The 25,722-nt window shown below is 36.2% G+C and overlaps 1 protein-coding gene across 1 annotated transcript; it reads left to right on the forward strand.

The window, feature by feature from the left end:
• Positions 1–302: 302 nt before the first annotated feature.
• adgrg7.1 (adhesion G protein-coupled receptor G7, tandem duplicate 1) lies at positions 303–19,972 on the forward strand. Its single transcript, XM_056447621.1, has 16 exons — positions 303–501; positions 3,124–3,918; positions 4,021–4,134; positions 5,595–5,698; positions 5,802–5,945; positions 8,526–8,626; positions 8,716–8,846; positions 12,502–12,659; positions 12,827–12,988; positions 15,181–15,293; positions 15,372–15,700; positions 17,284–17,365; positions 17,457–17,615; positions 17,700–17,859; positions 18,327–18,506; positions 18,604–19,972. The coding sequence occupies exons 1-15, from the start codon at positions 360–362 to the stop codon at positions 18,501–18,503; spliced, it is 2,871 nt and encodes a 956-aa protein (XP_056303596.1). The 5' UTR covers positions 303–359; the 3' UTR covers positions 18,504–18,506; positions 18,604–19,972.
• Positions 19,973–25,722: the final 5,750 nt, after the last annotated feature.

Below are 25,722 nucleotides of genomic sequence, written 5' to 3' on the forward strand. Positions count from 1 at the left end.
AAACATCACAGAAATACAGTAATAGTAATATTACAAATCAAGCAATAAGAACAAAGAAAGATTTTTTTGTAATGCCTAATTATTATGTCATAATGTCAAGCTGTGCCTCATTTATTTGTATAATTTATCAGTGATGCTAGTTTGGAAATGAATGGCTGTTCACTATTATAAATGCAATCTCTCATTTTGTGTAATGTGTCTTTCATGTACTTGCATAAAAACTGTTGTTAAGTACATTGCGCATCACAAAAATTGTATATAATGTTATTACTGTTTTGAACCGTCTTCTTGTTAATTCCTAGTTTAGCTCATTCTATGATGCAAGTTTCATTAGAAATGTAAGGCTACTTCCTTGACTGATGGACTTCCCACCCTTACTGCGCTTTATAAACCTGGCCGTAACAAGAGCTGTTCCCATTTGCAGTTCGTTTTACAGTAGTTATTTTGTTGTATCCAATATCTGTGTGATGGATTACTTTCTGCTCTTAATGTTTGTCCCAGGTAAGGTCAAATTATTATAATATTTATTAATTAAAATATATAAATTAATCCATTTAATATTGTTTTTAAAATTATTAATAAACAACTAAAATGTTTTAATAATGATTAATGCGTGTGTATTTAAAAATGTGGTGTTTGCACAACTCACAATACTGATTGTTTGCTTGTTTTCTGGGAGCATTTCTATGGTTTGTGTTTGCAATTCCTGCTAAAAAGATAGGCTTACTAATTTGACTAAAGAAAGGTACACTGCAACACACTATAAACAAATAAAAACACTTTGCATGAATGGGACTGTAATGTATTTGTAAACAAATTTTCTGATGCTACGGGAAAACTTTTTTTTTTTTTTTTGGTTACCAGGAACTTTAAAGGTTTCAGTTCTTTAAATATTTAGGTCATGCTTTATTTTGATGTATAATTCAATCCACCTGCCTTTAAACCCAAGTTTAAGTGGGCTAGAAACTCTATGCGATGCTTGTCGGATGTGAAAGCCTGGTTGTCTTTGAATTTCCTAGATTTTAATGAGAGTAAGACTGAAATGATTTTGTTTGGCCCGTCAAACTCTTTAAGAGCTTTTCTATGAAGCCCTGGGTAAAAGATCTGGACGTTTTTCTGGATGATTTGTTGAGCTTTGACAAACAGATAAATGCAGTGGTCAAATCCTGCTTCTTTCCGTCAAGTCTATATTCTATCTCGAAATTTAAAAAAATAATAATAAAATCCATGCTTTTATGACTACTAGATTGGACTAATGTAACTCATTATACTTTGGTGTTAGTCAGAAAACCTTATCCCGTTTACATTTGTTCAAATTGCTGCTACAAGGCTTTTAACTGGATGCCTGTGCACTATTGAGTCACTTTTAAATTCTTCTCTTGGTTTTGAAATTGCTAAATGGCCCGGCACCTTCTTACAATATCTGTCAGACATGTTAATTTAGCATCAGCCTGGTCGGTCTCTTCGGTCATCTAACCAGAGATTGTTATGCATCCCTAAGTCGAGGCTGAAATGCAGAGGTGACTGTCTTTGCAGTAGCTGGTCCTAGGTTGTGGAATGCTCTTTCCTTCTGTATTAGATCTGTTTCATCCCTGTCTGTTTTTAAATCTAGGTTGAAAATTTATCTCTTTGATTTGGCATTTTATCAATGAAAATTGTCTGTTTTAGCTATAGTTTTACATTTTTTCTCTGTTGCGATGTGTATTGTGCAGCACATTGGTCAACCTTTGGTTGTGTTTAATAGTGGTATATAAATGAAATTGACATTGACAATTCATGCTATAAACTATTATCTAAAATGTTTAGCTCAATAAATTACTAAATAGCTGTTTATTAATAGTTTACAAGGTAATAGTTGGGTTTAGGTATTGGGTAGGATTAGGGATGTAGAATAAGATCAAACTTTAAATGGGTAATATCTATAATAATACACAGGTATAATAAGCCAGTAGGGTGGCATGGTGGCTCAGACGTAGCATTGCCGCCTCACAGCAAAAAGGTTGCTGGTTCAAGTCCCGGCTGGGCCAGTTGGCATTTCTATGTGGAGTTCATGTTCTCCCTGTGTTGGCGTGGGTTTCCTCCAGGTGCTCTGGTTTTCCCCACAGTCCAAAGACATGTGCTATAGGTGAATTGAATAAGCTAAATTTGCCTTAGTGTATGAGTGCGTGTGCGAATGAGAGAGTGTATGGGTGTTTCCCAGTACTAGAAGGGCATCTGCTGCATAAAACATATGCCAGAATAGTCATTTCACTGTGACTATCCCTAATAAATAAGGGACTAAGCCGAAGGAAAATTAACGAATAAGCCAGTAGCTAATAGTGTGCATTGTGAAAAATGAAATTGTTTTTGTTTTAAACTTGAACAACAATGTACTGCTTTGTGATCTATCAATGTCAGTCAGTGATGGAGCTTTATTTTTAAAAGCATTATATGTAAAACATGTATAAGCACAGCTGATAACTTTACGGGATACCAGAATCAAAGACAGAATGAATGTTTAACTCAACATGAATCTTTATTGACAGGATGGTAAATAGTTTTCTTATTATATTATTTTTGTTTTTATGTGTTTTCATAAACACAAATTCTACAAATAGTTTGAAGAGCTAGTAGTTGGACCTTTTACCACCGTTTGTAATTTCTAGTTATTTTCCCATAGGCAAATGAATTGGTCCTAAGCCTTACACATTGCAGAATAAGATGAATATGAGACCCTTCATAGAGGTGACAAAGTAGAGTAAACATACACACACACACACACAAACACACACACACGCACACACACACACACACACAAATTCAGTAGTTGAAAACAGGTAGGTATAGAGGGAGTCTTAATATTTTTTTAAGTCTTAATAGTATTAATATCTTCAAGGCAAACTATCTCTTAAAACACATACAAACATTTTTTTTTTTTAAATATAATTTGATATAATCTCTGTTGTTATTCCATAAAGCTTTTGTTATTAAAATATAAGGTTTATCTAGGACACCAAATGTACTTACAATTCAAGAACCAGAATTTGGTTGCAGTTTATTACTTTAATCTGATGTTTTCTCTTAAATCTGATGTTTTTACTTTTTCTGATGAGTTTTTACTTTAATCTGATGTTGCCACTACAGCAATGACTAGTACAACAGCTACTAGTACAGCAGCCACGACAGCAATGATTAATACAACAGCAGCTAGTTCAACAGTCACCACGGCAATGACTAGTACAACAACAAATACAACAGTGACTAGTACAACAGCCACTACAGGAATGAATAGTACAACAGCTACTAGTACAACAGTCACTACAGCAATGACTAGTGCAACAGCTACTAGTACAACAGCCACTACAGCAATGACTAGTACAACAGCTACTAGTACAACAGCCACTACAGCAATGACTAGTACAACAGCTACTAGTACAACAGCCACTACAGCAATGACTAGTGCAACAGCTACTAGTACAACAGCCACTACAGCAATGACTAGTACAACAGCTACTAGTACAACAGCCACTACAGCAATGACTAGTACAACAGCTACTAGTACAACAGCCACTACAGCAATGACTAGTACAACAGCTACTAGTACAACAGCCACTACAGCAATGACTAGTACAACAGCTACTAGTGCAACAGCCACTACAGCAATGACTAGTACAACAGCTACTAGTACAACAGTCACTACAGCAATGACTAGTGCAACAGCTACTAGTACAACAGTCACCACGGCAATGACTAGTACAACAACAACTAGTACAACAACAAGTACAACAGTGACTAGTACAACAGTCAAAGTGGCAACGACTAGTACAACATTCAGCACAGCAGTGACCAGCCCAAATCTGGTGTGTGAAAACAGTGGAACCTTGCAAAAGGGGATCTGCCTCTGCCCAGACGGTTGGACTGGAATTACCTGCAACATTCGTAAAAAAACCATTAAAACTATTGCATTATTCTTTGGTGTAACAGTGGTTCTCAAAATTACTAACCTTACTTAGTATGGTGTGTCCTTTTTTTTTCCCACAGCAAATTTCTGCCCTGGACAAACATTCCCAACACCCAACGCATTCACTTTTCCAAAAACTGTCTTAGGCCAGTTTGCATCCTCAGTAGAGCAGTGCCCGTCAAATACACCAAATGGTATTTTACTCTCTTTACTACCTACTATTTACATTCAAAACACTTTAATTATCTTTTATAGATATATACCTGTACACTAGATATCGCATACGGACCCTGAGCATGCGTCAATACTGTTGCCATATTTGTACAGTGTTTCCAGGACAAATGTTATTTAACCGTACTAGTCAAGACTAAGGCCAATTTGAAGATGCTGGACTTTTGCGCTGCATACGCGTGTAGTAATGGTCAAATGAAGAAAACAAAGCATAAAGACATAGGGCTCTATTTTAATGATCTAGGCGCAAAGTCTAAAGCGCAGGGCGCAAAAGCATTAAGGGAGTATCCTTGGTTTTGTTGCATGGTTTTGAGAATAAACTATTCAGAGTCTCGTCTCCCATTCCCTTTAAGAGTCAGTTGCATCGCGCCATGGTGCATTTGCTATTTACATGGCGGACTTTGTAAGTGGAAAAACTGGATGCTTCACTAGCGAGAAAAAAGTTAAACAGCATCTGCAGCACGAGGACAGGTGGACAAATCTAAGCTCGTTTTTAATAAAACAAAAGAAATATGCATATAATAAATAATACTACTACTAATAATACCATTATACAAAAGCAAGTAGTTGTGAATAAACTGAAAAATCCCCCAGGGATGATGGAGGCAGTGGTTTTTATATTATATATATATAGAAAATAATAATTCTTGTAATATTTTATTCCTTAAATTCTTTTTCATTTGTAAAGATGTTTTCGTATTGCTGCACATCCTGTGTGTTTTAAGCAATGTGTGAGGCGCATAACTGACGTGTTCTGCGCTGGACTTTAGACCTGCTTTCAGCTGATCTATTGCACAGTCTATTTTAGTTTCTCAAAATGGCAACGTGCCAACAATACACCTTAACACACCTCTTTTCTAGACCAGAACACCCATGAGTCCTCAAAGTGGCGCAAATGGATTTGCTATTTAAACAACATGGTGGAAGACGGGAAAATTAAGGTTGCGCTGGTCTGAAAATAGCAACAGGTCGTGGAAACACGTCTTGCACCTTATTGCGCCGGGTGTATGATAGGGCTCATAATATTTTATAGGTAAGATTTCGTTTATGTTACGAAATTTAGTGCTAAAGTCACGTTATTGATAATAATACAGTCACTTACTGCATTCGGCAATGCCTGTGCAATCACTTATCCATCAAAATAAAAAAGTAATGTACAATGACAATTTTCGTAATTTAAATAAAATATTTGCATACTGACCACCGGGAAAACTCCTGATCATAGATGTATGTATATATGTGTATATATCTATGGCTCCGGATGGCCAGTCCTACACTGCACCTTGGTCCCACATTCATCATAGTACAGGAGTGCTGCCCTGTACTAAAATGGCGGCTCTATTGACACATTGTGAGACAACAACAGCATAGGTGACATCTAATGTAGATATCTATCTTATCTTTAAATATCTATGTCTTTCAGCTGGAATCCCTCAAGCTTCGGCATTCTGTAATATTAATACTCGCACTTTCGATTCACCAAACAAAGTAAAATGTAATTTGACCCTGGATACTATTAATGCAGATGTGAGTATTGATCTAAAATGAATTGTCATAGATAAAGTACAACATGCTGCATCATTTGAAAATAAAGAAAGGTCTGATTGCTGATTGTGTTTTGTAAATGAAGGTTTCTGGAGCTAATTTGAATGTAAAAAAAAGTTTGGCCTCCAGTACGCAGATTCTCACATCCATACCAGAGCGACTGACGTCCCAGAACATCACGAATGCTGTTAAAATTGCTCATTTCCTGCTCTCTAACCAACAAACCACGGTAATTATTAAGCCTGAAAGTATTCCATTCTGCACCCACCAAGCTATTTAGTTTTTAAATGACATGTAATAGACCAGGGTTTCCCAACCATGTTCCTGAAGGCACACCAACACACACATCTACAACCTTTTCTTAATCAAACACACCTGAATAAACTCATCAGAACATTAGAAGAGACTTCAAAACCTGAAATGAATGCGGCAGGCATATTTTGGAGGCATCCAAAATATGTACTTTTGGTGTCTCCAGGAACAGCGTTGGGAAACACTGTAATAGACATCCAAACATAGGCATCTTGGCCTAAATTTGGGCTGTCAGTAAAATAGAGCAACAAATAGACAGATTGTACAAACGTCGCACATGTGTAGCCATTCATTTTTGTCTATTTGATTAACTAGTCTAGTTTGGCACTATTGATAGATGCTTATTAGATTGATGCTCAATAAATTAGATTGACAGCCCAAATTTAGCCTTGTTTTAGCCAAAATGTCTATTTTTGGATATCTATGACACATCTTTTAAACACACACACACACACACACACACACACACACACACACGCACACACACACACACACACACACACACAAATCTTACCAGGTAATTTATCAGTTAATGTGTAAGTGAATAAAATAGCAATGCAAAGTTTACAAATTTTTTGATAATATCTGTTTGTTAGCCATGTGTAGCTGATAGTGTACCATAATTTGCATGGTTTTTTCATATGCTGCGGAAACATTGCATGTCAGAGACACATCTTTAGAACTCAACGTAAAACAACCCACTAATTTGACAGTAAAAGTACACCACAGAACACAATGCATTACACCCATTGCCTCAGTTGGAAAACAAAAGTTAAAGGGTTAGTTCATCACAAAACAGGTTGAGCACCCCATCAGGAGCTTGACCCACCCTAGCACAATACTACAGTAGATAACAACAAAATCTTTCAACCCAGGCTCATTATGGATACGTACCCCTGTATACATTTCTGGAGAGTGCAGAATACATCCCTGGAGATACGTTTTTTTGCAGGTTGTGTTTTCACGAATCCCCCAGAGGCCACTGTGTATGCATTTTACATCTCAAATATCTCCCGCGAGTGCCATTCGCGCCTGCTCTTCTTGAGTAAATCCACCAGAGGCCGCTGTCAACTGACTGACTGACCAACTGATTGACCGAACCCTCTACCAACCCCCTTTCCTAAACCCAACCGATAGTGTTTTCGGCCCTTGCGGCCGCCTGATTTTTACCACGTTTTCAGATCTTACCATGTTTTCACCCTGTTATTTACTTGTTTATTTTATTTTTTGCCTTTTGTTTTTGTTTCACTTGCTTTCTGGCCCTGTTCTTCATCGGACTCAAACCCCGTCGTCGCGGTCAACTCCTCTTTGCGTCTCAAGTCAGCCAATGTACGCAACAAGCCACTGGGCAAACTGGTAACAGCGGAAAAGAAGCCAGAAGCTGTCGGCGGCATCATACTGCCCTGTAACGTTTGGTTTCAAGACGAAATGCAGCCATACGTAACTCTGGGTACATAATTCACGATCTCCAGAAATGTATACAGGGGTACGTTTTCACAATGAGCCTGTCTTGCAATTTTTGCTTTATGATTTACTGTATAACAGAAAAATCATTATGAAACATGACCATGCTCTTTAAGAAAAAGCTTTATGCTGGATCAAATTACAATATTCATTAAAGTATTGCAATTTTAACCCATTCAATCAGCATTAGACGAAAAATATCTTTGGCATAGTGAGTTGATTTCTCTGCAACCAAAGCACTCAGAGAAGCATCAGCACACCATTACAAAACAGTTTTGCAAAGTTTCATACAGTAAATGAGTAAATATGACTTAAAGAATGCAAACATTTAGCAGCTCTGAGTAGAATAAGTGGGAGATGCAATTGGACCAGCAGTACTTTAACATAAAAGTGTCAATCAGAGAGTGACACATTTGGAAAGTGGCAACTCACTGGTTTCAGTAGCAAAGTCCATTCTTACACACAAAATCCAACTACTTCACAAAGAGCTCTCCGTCGTAATTATTGTAAATATTAATATATGCATTCAAAGCACATTGCATATTGTGAACCACATAATTTCTCTATTACATTAATCTCCATACCTACTTCACACAGAAAAACCATGCTTTTTAACATACTGACTGATATAGCTACAACTGACCACACATTTACTTTGGATTTAAAGCAGTGCATCAGTTATGTATATAATACAATAAAACGTCAAGTATGGAATACAATAAAATGTTTGTTTTGTAACAACATGGGTGTGAGTAATTTTCATTTGGGGAAGAGTTAACTCTTTAAGTTGATTTCATTTCAGTTTCATCCCTAATCTAAAAATGCTGGGCTGTTTCTAGCCAAATTGGGGTAAAATATGGACAAATGCAACTGTCAGGTTACAAATGAATGTAAAAAATGTAATCCAGCTGCTGGATTTGTCCATATATTACTCAAATTTGTCTTGAAACAGTGAATCTTTAAGTGTAGAATTTATAGATGGATGTTTTAGCTCCATGTTCTCCATGTCCATCCTCAATTATTTCCCTCACAGAACCAGAATGATATTGTAGTGTCAGCAGTGGCCACAGTCAGTCAACTTCTGAGCACAAGGGAAGAAATATTCTCTTCAGTCGACCGTTCTGCAGTTTCCCAGTAACAAATCATTGCATGACGTACAGAACCATTTCATATACAACATTCACATGGACTTTGTTTTTGACTTGCTTAATTGTTTTTTTCAGACTAACACAGACTCTTCAGGAAATCTCTCTAAGTGAGAATTCAAATCCACTGTTGGTGCAACCGAATATCGCAATGCAGTCACTGAAGGGGCAAACGCCAATCCGACAAGTGCAATTAACCTTCTTTAAAGGCAAGTGTATGAATATTTCGTAGTAGGGCTGCACGATTAAACAAAGGTGTTTTTCATGTCCATTTTGTCAGCAATGCCAGTTCTGTAATCAGGTTTAAATCTCCAGCATTTGCTTTCAGATGGAGCAGTGTTTACTACACAGAGCCATATACTGTAGTGCATTCAAGTCATGTTGGAAAATTGTATTTAAGGGTTAAATGTACATGAACGCCACCAAAAAGTTGTTATGAGTGGAAAACATCTGAGTTTAACAGAGTGGAGTGGTTTGTCAACAGAAACATAGAGGAATCATGGATTTATAATAGAGAATTATATAAATACCACTATATATCCAGCCTATATTCATAAGGAAACATAACTACATGTATTTTATGTTTTGTCAGTTTCGTGGAGTTGAGTCGAATAAAAATGTACATTTTTTTAAAAGGAGGTGTGGCACCAAGCCCCACACCTAAACCCAACCACCATTAGGGGATGAGCAAATTTTACTAAATTGTAGGAAAGATATTGTACTAATTCATACGAATTAGCCACTGAATCAACAGGATTTAAATTGCCGTGAGATAGCGTTGATATATCTTATTATATACAGATCAGTGGGTACAATTCATGGATGCAAAATAAACTCTTGTGGCTATCATTGATAAAACACATTTGATCCGAATTCGTTGATATTCGTTTTCTATAAGCAGAGTTAACAAACCCTGCTGTATTGTCTTGTAATTTACCAAAAGTAGGTACTGTACAATGCCTTCTTGTGCCAACAAAAGTGACATTGTTATTATGACTCGTCAACTTATAAGACGGAACCTCCCAGCAGGACTTGAATGCACAACCCAGGCTCATTATGGATATGTACTCCTGTATACATTTCTGGAGAGCACAAAATATGTCCAAGGGGGTACATTTTTTTGTAGTTTTTATTTTTGCGAATCCACCAGAGGCTGCTGTGTACGCTTTTCGAGATCTCAAGTTTCTTTTCCGAGTGCCATTTGTGACTGCTCTTCTCGTGTAAATCCACCAGAGGCCGTTGTCGACTGACTGACTGAACAACCAAACGACTGACCGATTCCCCACCCTCCCCATTCCATAAACCCAAGTGTTTTCAAAAGCAATTCAGAAAAAGACAAGCCACCTTATGTTTACCACATTTTCAGATCTTACCATGTTCTCACCCTAATATTTTCTTGTTTGTTTTATTTTTTGCCTTTCGTTTTTGTTTTACACTGTACCTGCTTTCTCGAACCGTTCTTCTCCACACTTAAACCCTTATTGCGGTCAACTCCTCTCTGCAGCTAAAGTCTGTTGCCGTACATCAGTTGTCAGCTGTTAGCGTGAACAGAAACAGAACCCGTTGGTGGCGTCATACCACCCTGTAGCATTCGCTTTAAAGATGAAATCCAGCCATACGTACCTCAGGCTACACAATTTGCGCTCTCCAGAAATGTACACGGGGTACATATTTACATTAAGACTGTGTTGTGAATGCAATAGTTTGCTGACAAGCTATGCAAAAATCATAGACTATTTAATCGGCATGGTTCTGAAATCGAAGATAATAATTTTGCAACTTGACATCACGCTTATCAGTGATCTACAGCTCTGTGTTGCAGCCACATCTGAAAGCATGTGAAAATACCATGAATAATGTTTAATAACATGTTTTTACTCCAAACTCATAACTTCCCACATGGAAAGAACCCATATGAGGATATGTGCATATATGAAACCTATAAGCAGTATATATATGCACATATATGATTATATATGCTGCATATATGTTTATATATGCCACATTTAGGCAAAATTGAGGTGTATATATGTACATATACAGGCCATTTAGGTCTCATGTATTACTTCTTTATATCCACATATAAGCTCTATACAGGTATGTACATACAAGATGTGTCTCCTATATAGTTCATATCTCACTTTGGCAGCTTGGTCATACATGAAGCTTAGCTCATATTTTCTATTATCAAGGCAATAACTAAAAACTAACTAAAAAAATAAAATGCAAAAAAACGTCTTTTTAACACTTAAAAATTGGCACATATATGTACATATAGGAAAACAGGCAATTTTATATATGTGACATATATTAAAAACCAATATCAAAACCTATTGACCTTTTTCTTCGTTGCTGCATGGAGGCCGCTATAGCGACCAGCATCTTTCGCTAGAATGCTAAGAACTTCCGTTTACAACTGGTAAATCATAATCCGAAAATGGTTGTGAATACCGTTTTGAGTGGCTTGCAGAGTGTTTTTGTGATCCACAACTTTTGAAAGGTGTGTGTTATGCTTCTGTCACATGCGGTTCAAGCGCGAGAGACAAACGTTCTCCTAACTCAGTGTCTGCCATCAGATCAGATACTGAAATACAGCGTCAGTGTTCCCTACCTGTCAGCTGTTATACTATACGCAGCTCTTCAATGTACACACACAGAAGTACCAATAAAAGTCTGTTACTGATACTAATCTGGCTGATTTGCCTATTGATTCTAATCGGGAGCAGTTATGTTTCATTTAGTTAGTTTTGTGTTGTGTAGTATTTACCACGGTTTGCGTTTTTCTAACATTGCAAAACAACACTTTATTTTCACTTTGTGAGATTTATTAAATCAATGTGTTAGTGGGACAGTACAGGCTACGTGTGTGTCAAACATTTTGGTGAATTACATTTGTTTGGGTAGGTTATATATTTGAAAAGAAGAGGAAAATATTCACCTTAGCAATGATGGGGCTTCATTCAAATAGCACAAGATGTTATCTGACAACAAAGGAAAAATACCTCGCAGCAGTTGATTTCCATCCTATTAGATCACATTTTTAAAACGATCAGTCCAGGAGGTGGCGCTGATCGACAGCAGTATTACTTCAAAGATGTTAAAAGCAAATAAAATATATTAAAACTATCGTTTCAAAGCTGTCCAAATGTGACTTTGTATACGCATCAGCTGCCAACAGGAGGTTCTTAGCATTCTCCTTGCGCATACACGCAAAGCATAATGGGTAATTTTGCGTTCTAAGAAAATGGTTCTATATAAAAACATATATATAGGTTCTTTCCGTGTGCGTTCAACATAGTACCAGAATTAAAGTTTTCTGCAAGATTATTTCATAGTTGTGTGATTATTAATAACATTGGATCAATAAAAGTAGTTTGATTTACTTGTATTATTATCATGGCTTTGTGGCATACTTGCGGGTTCCATGCGAAGAGCGCCCTCTGGCCTTCGGAGGAGATTTACTACTGATCACAGAACTAAATTACAAATTTGATTTCAATTTGATTTGTTGTGCAGTCCTATTTTGGAGTTTGAAAATACATCTCACAAGAAAAGGAGGATGAATAAAACCTAAAGTAAAATAGTGAACAAGGGGTTGGATTGTTAACATGCTACTAACAGTCCTTACCTTTATTGCTCCAGGTCAAAGTGACAACTTTTTACCTGACAGAATAAAACTGCAAACGACACAAACTAAGAGTCTCAAAGATGTAATAGACCTTCAAATGAATGTCGCATTCAGTCAAGGTAAGGCTGGAGTTAGAAATTGAATTCGACGTTTCTATTTCTTTAATTTTGAGGTATTTTCAGATTAAAGGATCTGTTGAGAGTGATGTCTGTTATTACGTTTTGCTCTTTTTGTAGATTTTAATAAAGATATTGGATTCGTCCTTTATGATAACGATCGGTTCTTCCAGTCAAACAGCTTTCAGCCTACTCTTGATACCAAGAGAAGAGTGATATCTGCCAACCTTCCAGAAATCACTCAACTTGATCAAATTAAGTTTATAGTCACAGAATCGGTGAGCAGCTTGTCTAACATTACCTTCTTTGGCACACTTTTGTGATTTGTGGTATACAGCAATGAAAATGCATTGATGAAATATTTCAACAAATTTCCACATACCACTGAAAACATTTTCTTTTAAACTGATAGGTCGACATGTGTGTGTATTAATTAACCTTTCAGACAGATAGCACTATGTCTCTCAATGACTTTGCATGTGTATTTTGGAGTTACTCTAAAAATGACTGGAGCCCAGATGGTTGCTCCAAAACAACAGGCCCATCAGGTCAGGCAGAATGCAGCTGTATACCTAAAACTGTAAAAACAAACTTCGCCATTCTGATGGTAAGAAAAGGATTTAAATATTACTTACTTGACTAAAATGGCCAATTAAAACAAAGGTTTTGTATTTTTTTCCAGCAATTCCACAGAATAACAGGAATAATATGTTTTGGGATTCCTTGAAACAGTTTTTATTAAACAATTTTTTAAAAGAACCATTTTGCTTTCATAAAAAAACTTTGCAACTAGTCATTCTTAAAAATAAAGGTTCTTTTTTTGGAGTTTATGCTTCAGTAAGGACTCTTCAATAGCCTCTTAATTCCACAAAATGTTTTTTTTTAATAGTGGAAAAAATCTTTAACTGTCACTGTCCCACCACTGGGACACTTATTATCATAATCTACTTGCAAATTTCAATCACTTCAAGCTATTTATCATTGGAAAGGTCCAAGACTTTTGTATAAATATTTTACCACAGTTTTTTTTTGTTACGTAGGAAGAGTGATAGATTAAAAAACATTTACTGTTATCCACCTACATGACCATTTACTGTCCGATTTTAAACCATAATATTGTAGTCTAAACATAGAGCAATCATGGGAAACTACATATCATTTTAAAATCTAAAATGTCTACCCAACAAACAATTTGTCTAATAGACATCTAAACGTAGACAGCTTGGCTAAAACAAGGCTAAACTTGGGCTGTCAGTGAAAATCTAATAGACATCAAATAAGTATAGCCCAAAACTAGACTAGTCGTCAAATAGACAGATTAGACAGACTTTATATGAGTAGTCATTCAGTTCTGTTTGTTTGATGAATAGTCTAGTTTTGGCCTTTTCTTAGACACCTATTAGATTTTCAGTCCAAATTTAGCCAAGACGACTATGTTTAGACGTCTATTAAACATCTATTAGACATCTTTAAAAAAGGAAAAATGCTTGCTGGGTAGTTTCAATATCTGCAGACTGATTTTTGATAGATAATCCTGCACAACAGTCAATTATTAGTTTGCAACAAGGATACTCATCAGAGTTGGCTAGCATTACTTTTGCTACAGCAATCCACATGTAAAATTGTGTTTAGATGTTTTTAGTGGATTAATTCAACTCAAATCCCACCAAACTGCCCATACTACTATAGAATTACATGTCTACTTTACAAATATTGTCAAAAGTGTGAAAAAAAAAACTGTTCATATTCCTCAAAACATAGAGGGTGCCCTTGTATATTTATGAATGGAAACTGTACTGGAGGTACCGCAGCCAAACAAAATCTTACTAAAAGCTAATTTTTTGACAAATCAACTTTAAATTGAGAATATGCTTCAAACAGAAATGTAGCTTTGATTTTTATAAATTTTTTTTGTCAATTTTAGGCTAAAACATGTTTTGTAAAATGCACATTTCATGTATTATTTAAATATATTGAAATACTATTGAAATATAGATTCATTGTTTTGTTATTTTCATAAACATTGAGCCACATAACTTTTGTTTAATTTACCTAATTTTACAGCATTGAAGATTGGCAATCATTTAAGTTGAACATGTCATATTCATGTATATGTTCAAAAAGTGGGGGCAGCAGTTAAGGGGTTAATTTTTCAAAAATTGTTTCCTGTAGATTAAGAAATATATAACTCTTTAAAGAATAGTTATTTGAAGGGTTCTTTGGGGAACCAAAAATTGTTGTGACATTACCAGGGGCGTAGCAACCGGGGGGGGGATGGGGGGATCCGTCCCCCTCACTTTTAGAGACAGACCATTTAGAAACAGGTGATTAATAATTATATGAACATATGATCTCATACAGCCGTCCCCCCCACTTTTAAAATGTCCGCTACGCCCCTGGACATTACTGCAAGTATGCTATTTAGATAAGTGTAGAAGGTCTACTTTTGGTTCCCAAAATAACCTTTAAGTGAATTCAACATTGAATTTGACATCAATTGATCTCAATGAACAAATGATGCCAATACAGAACCTTTATTTTCCAAATGGCTTCTTAACCCTTTACTCGACAAATAACTATTTACATTAATTTTATGTACACTGATTATAATTTTTTTTTCTCAAAAGTCAGACAATCTTTGTAATAACCCACAGTAACACTCCAGAATTTTTTTCAATGTCTATTTCACTGAATGCCCTATAAAGGGTTAAAGAACTATTCACTATTAAAGAACCATTCACTACCTTGATACTGTGAATTGAGGTCCATTGATACCAGAATTTTCTGCATTTTCTGCAGTCATTTAATATCAACTATCAGTATTCTGAAGCCTTGAGTTGGATCAGCATTATCGGCTGTGCTCTGTCTGTAGTGGGTCTGTCTGTAACAGCAGTGTACCAAATCATAACCAGGTAAAATCTTATTGTTTTCCCAGTCTAACAAAGACACAGCTACTAAGACATTGTTTTTATATAGTACCTCTGTTGCAGGAAGTCAAGAGGAATCAACCCTACTCTACTAGTGGTGAACGTCTGCATGAGCATGATGGTTTTCTACCTGCTTTTCATCTTCGGCATAAACAACCCTGTCAAACATCTGACTGTGGCAAAGTCTAGCCAAAACATAGTTCCTGCATCTGACTACCACACGTATCCAGACCAGGGTCCCTGTACGGTGTATACAGCTCTGCTTCAGTTCTTCCTGTTGGCTACTTTCACTTGGAACACTCTGTACGGTGTTAATGTGTTCCTCCTCTTCAAAAACCATGTATCAGGAACACCCGCGTGGTTTCCAAAGGTCGCCTTGCCTGTTGGATGGGGTAGGAGACATTGTATGTGTACAAATGTGTGTTGTTTTATGGTCGTGTTCATGTCAAATCTGACCAATTTACAACTTAAAGCTGTGGTCACACTGGGCTTTGTGTGTGCGAAATTCTGTCGTGCGGCGCTGCGAAAAGGGGCGGGATTAAACAAGATGATTAGACATTAAAAAAAGCGAGCATTGCTCCATGCTTTAAATTTCTGTCCAGAGAGGTCATGTTTTGATCCTCGATTGGTCTCATGGAGTCAAGTGATGCGATTTTGCAGGTCAGAGTTCACCAAGCTTGAACTTTGCACCGCAGCAACCTGCGAAACTGGACGCATGACCTTGCGTTTCCGGTCTGACGCATTCGCGTGCGTATGAATGGAAGTCTATGGGAGGAAAAGCCAAGTGTGACCGCAGCTTTAATCACTCATAAATATTGTGTTTTACATCTGATTGCCTCAAGTCCTTATGATATCCTCCACCCATGCACTTGAACATTTAAAAGTGATGATCACCTCTTTCATTCAATTTTGAGTGTTTTAATCAACCTTGTAACACCTGTGGTGTTCCCGGTCAAAAGTGACCATCATAAGAAATAAATGGGTATTCAGACTATATTCATCCATGAGACAGAAAACATCCCCACACACACCACCCTAACTCACTCACTCACACACACATTTCAGACTGAACAATGTCTTTTGCAGGTACACATCTCTTTTCCGCGCTTATGTGACGATCCTCCAGCCGGATCTCAAAAGTAAACGTAACTATTTTACGTTTTGACAGTTTAGTGCCTAATTCATAGAAGTTCAGTCATACTAAAATTTACAATTTTTAAAAGGAGACATGAAGAATTCGTTGGAATTCGCCACACAATCCGTAAGTTATGATATGCTAAGCAATATCCTTGGATCCTCCAACGTGGATCCTCATGCTCAAGCTGTCTTGCATATATTGACATAAACTTGCCAGCATGGTGGTGGTTTGAGGCTGGAAGCACATCCGCTGCATAAAACATATGCCAGAGTAGTTGGCAGTTCATATCACTGTGGCGGCCCTTAATGAATAAGGTACTAAGCCGAAGGAAAATGAATGAATGAATATTGACATAAACAAAAACATTGTTTACTCGGTGAGCAGTATTATAATTATTAAATTATTTAATATTTATAGACAGGAGGCACAGTGGCTTAGTGGTTAGCACTGTTGCCTCACAGCAAGTAGGTCGCTGGTTCGAGTCCTGGCTGGGGTTTGTGTTCTCCCTGTGTTGACGTAGGTTTCCCCCACAGTCTAAAGACATGCGCTCCAATTCATAGTTGAATTGGATATACTAAATGGGCTGCAGTGTGAGTGTGTGTGAATGTAAGAGTGTATGGGTGTTTTGCAGGAATGGGTTGCAGCTGGAAGGGCATCCGCTGCGTAAAACATATGCCGGAATAGTTGTCGGTTCATTCCACTGTGGAAACCCCTGATAAATAAGGATTGGAAATAAGCCCCTGATAAATAAGCGGAAGGAAAATAAATGAATGAATAAATATAGGCCCTAAACATGAAATCATTTCTCCAGTATAATAAGCATATCATCTTTTTTAGGTGTGCCTGCCGTTATTGTTGGCATTTCGTTGGGTACCACCTACAGTGTAAAGGAGCCTTTAGGTTACCGACAAGAAGAGTTGTAAGAAACAAATATTTTAGGTTCTTTGAAATTTTTTATTTTTATTTTTAAGGATTTAATTTATTAGCATCTTTACATCTTTTTCCTGCAGTTGCTGGCTGGCTGCACTGGACCACAATCTGAACTTCAGTATGGGAAAACCCATGTTTTGGGGATTTGTGCTCCCTTTACTGCTCATGCTGATCTCAAATGCAGCAATACTGCTGCATTTCTCCCACAACATCTGCAAGACAAACCCCAACTTAAACAGGTAAGAGTATTTTAGGACGAAAAAAGCTTCAGTTATCAAATAAAGGAAATAACATTTCACTAATAACCCTCATCCTGCATGTAGATCACGGACAACTCCTCTAAAAAATAAGATTTTGAGTAGTTTCTCTCTGGCAGTGATGCTTGGCCTGTCCTGGGCCATCGGTTACATTTTGCTAATCATCCGTGATTCATATCTGCAATTTCTTCTGACTGTGGTTTTCTGTGTCTTAAACACAACGCAGGTATGTGTATTGCACACAAATGTACACAAACATACAGTGGATATAACAACAAAAAACACTTAAAAATGCAAATGGATTTGATGTGAATTGACTAACTTGATGTCAAAATGACATCAAACTGACCTCTAACATTGGCATCAAAAACACGTCATATATCGATTATTGGTACCAAGTCGAAGCACTCACTCTGGTCCCCTGGGCTCTGCGATTACAATTGACTTAATCGATTACAATTGACTTAAGATTGGATATCAAAATTCAGGACATTGCAACTTGCAGAACCTGGGAAGTTAAAAAAAAAAATCAATTACTGTCCTGTAATCAATTTTAAATGTCAGTTATATATCAAGAATACGTGCGTTTTTTTAACATCAATGTCAGTTTGATGTTGATTTGACATGCAGGTGCCCGTGTTGTGAAATGAACTCAACAATATGACTCTATGAACTTTCTGTCCATTTCCAAAGGGTGTTCAAATACTGATTTTATTCACCCTGAGGCCTGTACTAAACTCGCATCCAGGTTTTCTGGCAGCTCTACGTCCATCAACGATAACCTTTCACATGAGAACATTTTATTTATGGAAAAATAAGACACCAGATAGCCATGAAAGCTACACATCCACAGCGCCAAACTCTGTCTGACAGGTAAAAATATTATTTTAAGACTTTGCTTTTATATGCATCACAATAACTAATAAAAAATAAACACCTTCCATGTCTGAACTGTGCTTGTTTCAAGCAGGGACTGTCAATGCTTCAGCAGTTAATAAAGAAATGGAGGAATATCAGCTTGTGTCATGTACTGTACTGTAGTTTCAGAATTGTCTTGGTGTTCATAAACTGTAAACAGTGATTAGTTACAGTAAAACTTTATTCTCATGGTCCATTTGAGTATTAGTAGATTGTCTGCTTAATATCTGTTGATACTGCTGCTAAACAGACATATAACTGACTATAAGAAACTTTGCAAGTACATGTCAACTTACACTAACCCTAACCCCAACCTAACAGTCTACTTATAATCTAATGAGGATAAGTTGGTATGTAGATGCAATGTAACTTAAATTCAACAAACGGACCATCAAAATAAAGTGTGACCTTAGTTTCTTTACTTGAAGTAAGTTAACCCATTGTAACTTGAAAATGTACTCTGACTTAGTTTGTATAATTATACACAATTTGCTACAGAATCATTTTAAAGGGCACCTATGATGAAAATCCTCTTTGTAAGCTGTTTGTACAGAAATGTGTGTAGGTGTGTCCACAGGGGTGATATAAAGACAATAAGTCTCTCTTTTTTTATTTTATTTTTTTATTTTACATTTTTTTAAACTTGTAGTTTTTTTTTAATTTCATGATGTTAAAATAGGATCCAAATCCCTACCATTTCGAGACCCACCGCAATGTGGCGTAGTAGCAGGCCCGGATTGACTAACCGGGAGGACTGGGAGAATTCCCAGTTGGCCGGCCCGTTTTTTTTTGGCCACGAGAACCGGAGTTCCATGCTGCTTGCACTCTCAGTGGTCGCACTTTTTCCATTTATTTATTTAGTTGACCATAGCCTCACTCTTTTTATTCATTATTTTGCTGCAGCTCCGCTCTTTGTATTTATTTTCTCGCAGCCCCGTGAGCAAAATGCAGCCTGCAGGTGATGATGTAACTATCATTCGACCCCAAACAGCACGGCACCTTAGTGAAAAATAATTCGAATAATTAATATTAATGAATATTACACCTGCTCAATAAAAATCTGATGATTCACGACATTAATAAATCTGACATAACTTGATCAGAAATCTTAAAAGGGGAGAAAAAGATTAAGCCATCAATAGAAAGTAATACTGTGGTTAAAATAGTCTTGCAGGTGTTAGTGTAATACTCATTTTTTCTTCCAAACGCACTAGTATAACAGCACCATTGTGGTCCAGTGGTCAGCATGTTGCGTTAAGACCCGAATTTGAACCTCACCTGAGTAATTTTTTTCTCTCTTTCATTGCCTTGTACTTGTACATGTGTAATGACAATAAAGTTAAATCTAATCTAATCTAATCTAATTTTTAGTGTTAAGACATAATTTTTTTTTTTTTTGTGTGTGCCCACCATTACAATAGACTGAATATCTATAAAGAATTTTGCACAGAATATATATTCAGATATTGCAGAAAAGGACATTGCGATGTTTTGAAGAATAGTGTTAGAGATTTAGCTACACTTTAATGTTCTCATATTTATGAAAAACATTTAAAGTTCTAAAGCAGCTGTGTCCTTGAAAAAGACGTGATAATGCCATTAGAAACTGAATTGGAAATGACATCATTTTAATATAGTCTGTTGTGAACTGAGGTGGGCCGGTCTAAGGCTTGAAACTCCAGGGCTGAAAAGGAGTCTCACTCCGGCCCTGTGTAGTAGTGAGTTTCCCCACCCACCGAATTGATAGCTGTTTATCAACAGGGCAGATTTTAGAACCTTCCTATAGCTAAACATACTATCTTTGTACACAATTCTAAAACCTCTAATTTATTTTTTTCACTTATGTTCCAGAGAGTGGTGTAGTCGGGGCTATACGCACGTGTACTCAGTATGCCTACTTTTTTCCACTACCTGTTTGGGTATTACGACTTTTGAGGATCAATAATTGCGTATACCCTTGGTATACTCCTTTAACTGTATACCAATTTTTTTTTAACTCTCATCCTAATTTGTTGCAATTGGTGCATTTGTGTTTAAATTTTGCGCCATTTCCCGCCCCCCTGACAACCTGACCCCACAGAAGCTGTGGGTTTTTCGAAGTTAACTGAATGATGTCTCGCTGAAACGTTCAGGTAAAATGATAAAACAGCATGGGTGGGTTCGGTGGGTAATAGTACACCACCTTTTTTTTAGGACTACACCACTGGTTCCAGAGCATGAGTTGCTGTTTTGAGAGCACGAGTATGACTGTTATAACATGGTGTAATTTTATTCTCTCTAGCCTTTTTTAATTTGATGGGTGCCACAGTATTTAGTGTGCTAGTAAAGATGGCATCCATACTGCTAGTTACTACATCAAGGTCATTTGCGTTTGTGAGTGCATTTAAAAATAGAGAAAGATCAGGTAAGTTATTTGTAAATTTGTCTTTAGTGGACAGGAGATACACCAGGGCAATATATCTGTGCAGATCAGCTAATTTCAGGTAAACACAGCTTATATAGTAAGAGGAAGTGGTCTGATATATCATTACTTTGTGGTATAATTTATACATCAATGACCTCAATTCCATGAGACAAAATTAGATCTAATGTATGCTTTAAGTGATGAGTTGGACCAACAACATTATGATTTATCCCAAGTGATTGTAATAAATCTGCAAACGCAAGCCCTAATGTATCATTAGTGTCATCTATGTGGAGGTTAAAGTCTCCTACAATTAGTATTTTATCAGTTTTGACTAGTAAAACTAGTAGTCAGAAATAAAATCTGAATTTTTTTTAGAAAATAGAGTCCTGGGGGTCTATATTCGGTGAGTAAAGTAAGAGATAACATGGGTTTTTCCTAATATCCAGAAGCATAACATTTAACAAATAATCATTGGGAAAGTTCTTACTGTAGTATTTTTTCACAAACGTTAAATAAGATCTGCTTCCTTCATGTCTGTCACTGTGCTGTTTATCTGACGCAGCTGGAGATTGAGACACTCTCTGACATGGTAGGCAGGGAGAACTAGCATTAAAGGCACAGGCAACAAAAACAGCTACATAGTGTTCAGATCAGAAAATTCCAACATTCTTAAAGGTATAATAAATAATCTGATGGGTGTTTAGAGCTGAAACTTTACAGACACATTCTGGAGACACAAAAGACTTATCTTAAATCTTAAAAAAGGGGTAAAATAGGTGCCCTTTAAGGTAACATGTTTACTTGCTTTTTTTTTAAAGCAAAAGTCAACAAATAGCTTTTTGCATTAAAGAACAGTATCTTGACTAAGTATTAAGTTAGCAACTCGTCTCTTTTATACTGTATAATTGTTTATACTGTATGTTTTATGCTATTCTGCAATATCATTGACAGTTCTATCGTGAGCTTGTGTAAACTGAGTCATAAAAATAATACACGAATCTTAAGAGTTTGGCTCATTTCTTTCTTTTTACAGTACTAATCGTTAACATGTATCACATTGATGAACTGACATGTTTAAATGTATTTTTTCACTGTCTTAATGAGATCACATGTATAAGTTTATGATTTATTTTTTATGGATGTCTCAGTCAGAACCAATCTGTTGTAATATGTCATTTCTTCTTTGTTGCACTGAAGTCAAGAGTGTTTTTCCACCGGAGGGAGCCATATACAAGAAAATACATTTGTGAAAGCTAGAAAATACATAAACTACTGTATGTTTATCTTAGACCCATTGTTTATGCGCATTCAGAGCTTAGCAATTTAATGGATTTGTTACAGCTACATTTAAATCAGTGTATCATGGCAATATTTATGCATAGAAGAAAGATTAACTGCAACTTTCTGTAATGAAATTCATTAGAAAGGATTGTCAACGTAATACTCTTGATGTCTCAACCTGTTAAATGGTACATTTATCTTAATTTTTGTCATGTTTTAATTAAAATTTCTAAGAAATATATAAAAAAGAAGTCTAGATAAGTTAAGTATAATGTTTTGTTTCATGAAAAAGTCAAAATTAGGTGATTTTTTTTTAAACAAGCAAATAATCTGCCAATGGTATACAAAATAATCTTATTTCAAACAAACAAAAACAAAACAATATGCTTTTATTTTCCCCATTAACCGATTATTTAGCGTGTTTTAAGCCACCTAATTTTGAGATATTATCACTGAAAACAAAACATTTTTACTTTTCTCGAAAATTATTCTTGATTTAAGAGTTTTTAGATGTTTTTTTTTTTTTTTTTTTTTTACTTTTTTGCATTGTTGGTTTGCCCTATTCATATACAAGTGAATGACAGAAATATAAAACGTATATTAAGTCCGTTCAACTAATTGTCAAACCGGTTAGTTTGCATAAATCAAAGTTCACACTTAACCACAGTATTTCAAAACAAACCTGTATTTGTATTTCATAATTACATTACCAAATGCTAGCTAAAAACATGTCGAGGCCACTCAAAGTTTTTGTTATTAGCAAGTGCCGAGGTTTTGGAGCAGGTGCCAGACCATATGGGTTACTTTCTGTCCTTTCAGAAACTCAAGTCCAATATTATTCAGTCATAGAGTTGAGCATATAAATGAGACTTCTGTAGCCTATAACTCATAATTCACTATTTATAGTTGGTAGTCTGCACAGACTAAGGCGTTTTCTCTTTCCTTTGTAGACGATGACCTCATGGCCGTCAACACGGTTCTGACCCGTTCGGTTATGTGTGTGTGTGCGTGTGTGCGTGTGTGTGTGTGTGTGTGTGTGTTTGTAATACTAAAACGTGAATGTTAAACTGACCCCGGTCACATTGTCTATAACACTCACAATTTCTTCATCTGCCGCAAGAGGGCGCACATAATCTGTTCAAGTCAACAACACCTCAAGTAAAATTGATTTCCACATAACGTGTTGAACACATTTGTCACAGATGTGCCATTGAACAAACACGTAAACATGAAGGTATGTTGATTAAATAGCACATAAACATACACATAACAGACCACTAAAAAGTTAAACTACCCTATATTAAAATCCTGTAGTTTTAAGATTTTTTTTGAAGAGCCAACTGGCTTAAAATGCCAATGGGGTATATACACAGCTAGTGTATTTCAACCAGTGATAAACTTCACATGAAAGCTTTATGTCACTATTTAAAATTTTATAAGATTCCTTCCTTTTACAGCATCAATGTTGTAAAGTAATTCAAATATAATCAGGTAAATAGACCTAAGTATCCATTTGGTTGTTAAAGTGAAAAAAGATGAAAGACCGCTTAAACACAGGTGACGTCATTAGCAGCAGGCTAGCGCAGAAACTTCATTGAAAATACTGAGGTAAAATTAATTTCCATATTTTAAAGACATGGCACGGAAAATATAATTTAATGCAGGGCTTCTTGTTTGGTCTGATACCCACTTTATATCGTATCTCAGCCGGGCAGTGAAGATCGCAGATTTTTTTTTAAAGAAATCAGATCTTAAACATGGCGATTTTGAATGACAGGATCCCCTGGGGCTGGCTGGCTGAAATTAAATGTCTGTGTGCATATACACCATTTATGTGAACTAGTTTGGTTCTCAGGATGACTGGATTTGAGTACAAAGCAGCAGATTCTTCTTTTTGGGGTCACTGGTTTTATAGCTGTTGAAGTACTTACTGGCTAAAAAGTTTTCCGAAAATGGCTGACAACACACTTTTAGGCCTGTTTTGTTCACGCCTCACAATTTACTGCAAAGATAATTAGATTTCCTTCTTCTGCCTACTTACTGTAGTTCTTGAACGTGTCTTACTTTAAAAGAGAGCATCATATTCTGGGAATTCTGGGTATTGTGTGTCTCTGTGATCTCAATTCATGATGGTAAGTGACCGGTTAGCGTCACTCTCAAGAGTCAAACACGTGCTTATATAAAAAAAATTACCGACATCTGTCAATGTGATGGGTTTGTTTTGGCATAAATTCTCATGGTTTATGAGAGTGCAAATGATTTGCTGTCAGTTTGGTGGTTCTTTTGACAGTGTTTTTAAAAATTCAGATTTTTTTTTTCTGTATGAATAGTCATAATAAGACACAACTTTTGCTATTTTAAGGGTCATGTGAACGATGCACACACAATATAGCTTATATGAAGAATACAGATTCAAAAGTCTGAAATTTTAACTAACTTTTTTGGGCTCAGTAATTTCACTTTGATTAACAGGTTTTTTCGTTGCCTCTGAAGTAAAAAAAGAACATAAATATAGGAGGTTGATAAAAATGCTAATTGTAGAAAAAAATTTGATATGGTACTAGGGTTTTTTGAATCCGAACTCTTTATATACATTGAATGTATGTATGTATGTATGTATGTATATGTACTTACTGTATGTGTCTATGCATGTATATCTAAAGCCCTATTGCATTTTTGGTTTATGTGTCTTTATATTCCTTTTTTTTTTCAATATTTAGAATTTTTTTCAAACATTTTGCACAAATCTTTAATGTAAACATTGCTAGGGGTGGACTACAGGGGTCCGTTCCGCTTAAATGATCTAAGATGATTTGGCAGATCCTGGATCTTTTAATCTTGATAACTGATCCCTGGCTAATTTGGTTTTCCAAGCAAGTTCGTGAATCAGATTAAAATGTCTGGATAAATTGATCTGAGATCAATGAATGGAGTGAAATCACCACCTACTGGCCTGGGATGCATAATGGAGCTTCTCGTTGATTCACATATTCATGTGAACTAGGGTTATTTTAAAAAAGCATTGCCATCTATACATGAAACATTGTAGATGTGTATCTTAAAGAAAGTATTTTAATATAAATTTTCATCATTTAAACGTGTAAAGAAACTTATGCTACTCTAAATTCCTCACTGACTATCAGAAGTTAGCGATGATTTTTATTTGACACTTCCAGTCACTTTTGAATTGCCGTTACATAATCATCTGCATGTTCCCTATTAAAGTCATCATGTGAATTCAATTATTATAGAAGTATGATGGAAACACCTGTTTTCAGTTTTGTGTTGTCCGGAGGTGCTTTGGCAGTCTTTAGTCTCTCTTTCTATCAGTCCCTCCAAATATGCTAAATGTTTTTGCAATCTCTCAAGCCACAAAATGCAACAGTTGTGAACGTCAGTGGGTAGTGTCAAGTTTGTCTTCAGTGGTTCACACATAAACTTCCATAGTTTTGATAATGTTGGACTGGTGAGTCATTCAGCCAT

The sequence above is a fragment of the Danio aesculapii genome, chromosome 22, assembly GCF_903798145.1.
Source record: "Danio aesculapii chromosome 22, fDanAes4.1, whole genome shotgun sequence".
Classification (NCBI taxonomy): Eukaryota; Metazoa; Chordata; class Actinopteri; order Cypriniformes; family Danionidae; genus Danio; species Danio aesculapii.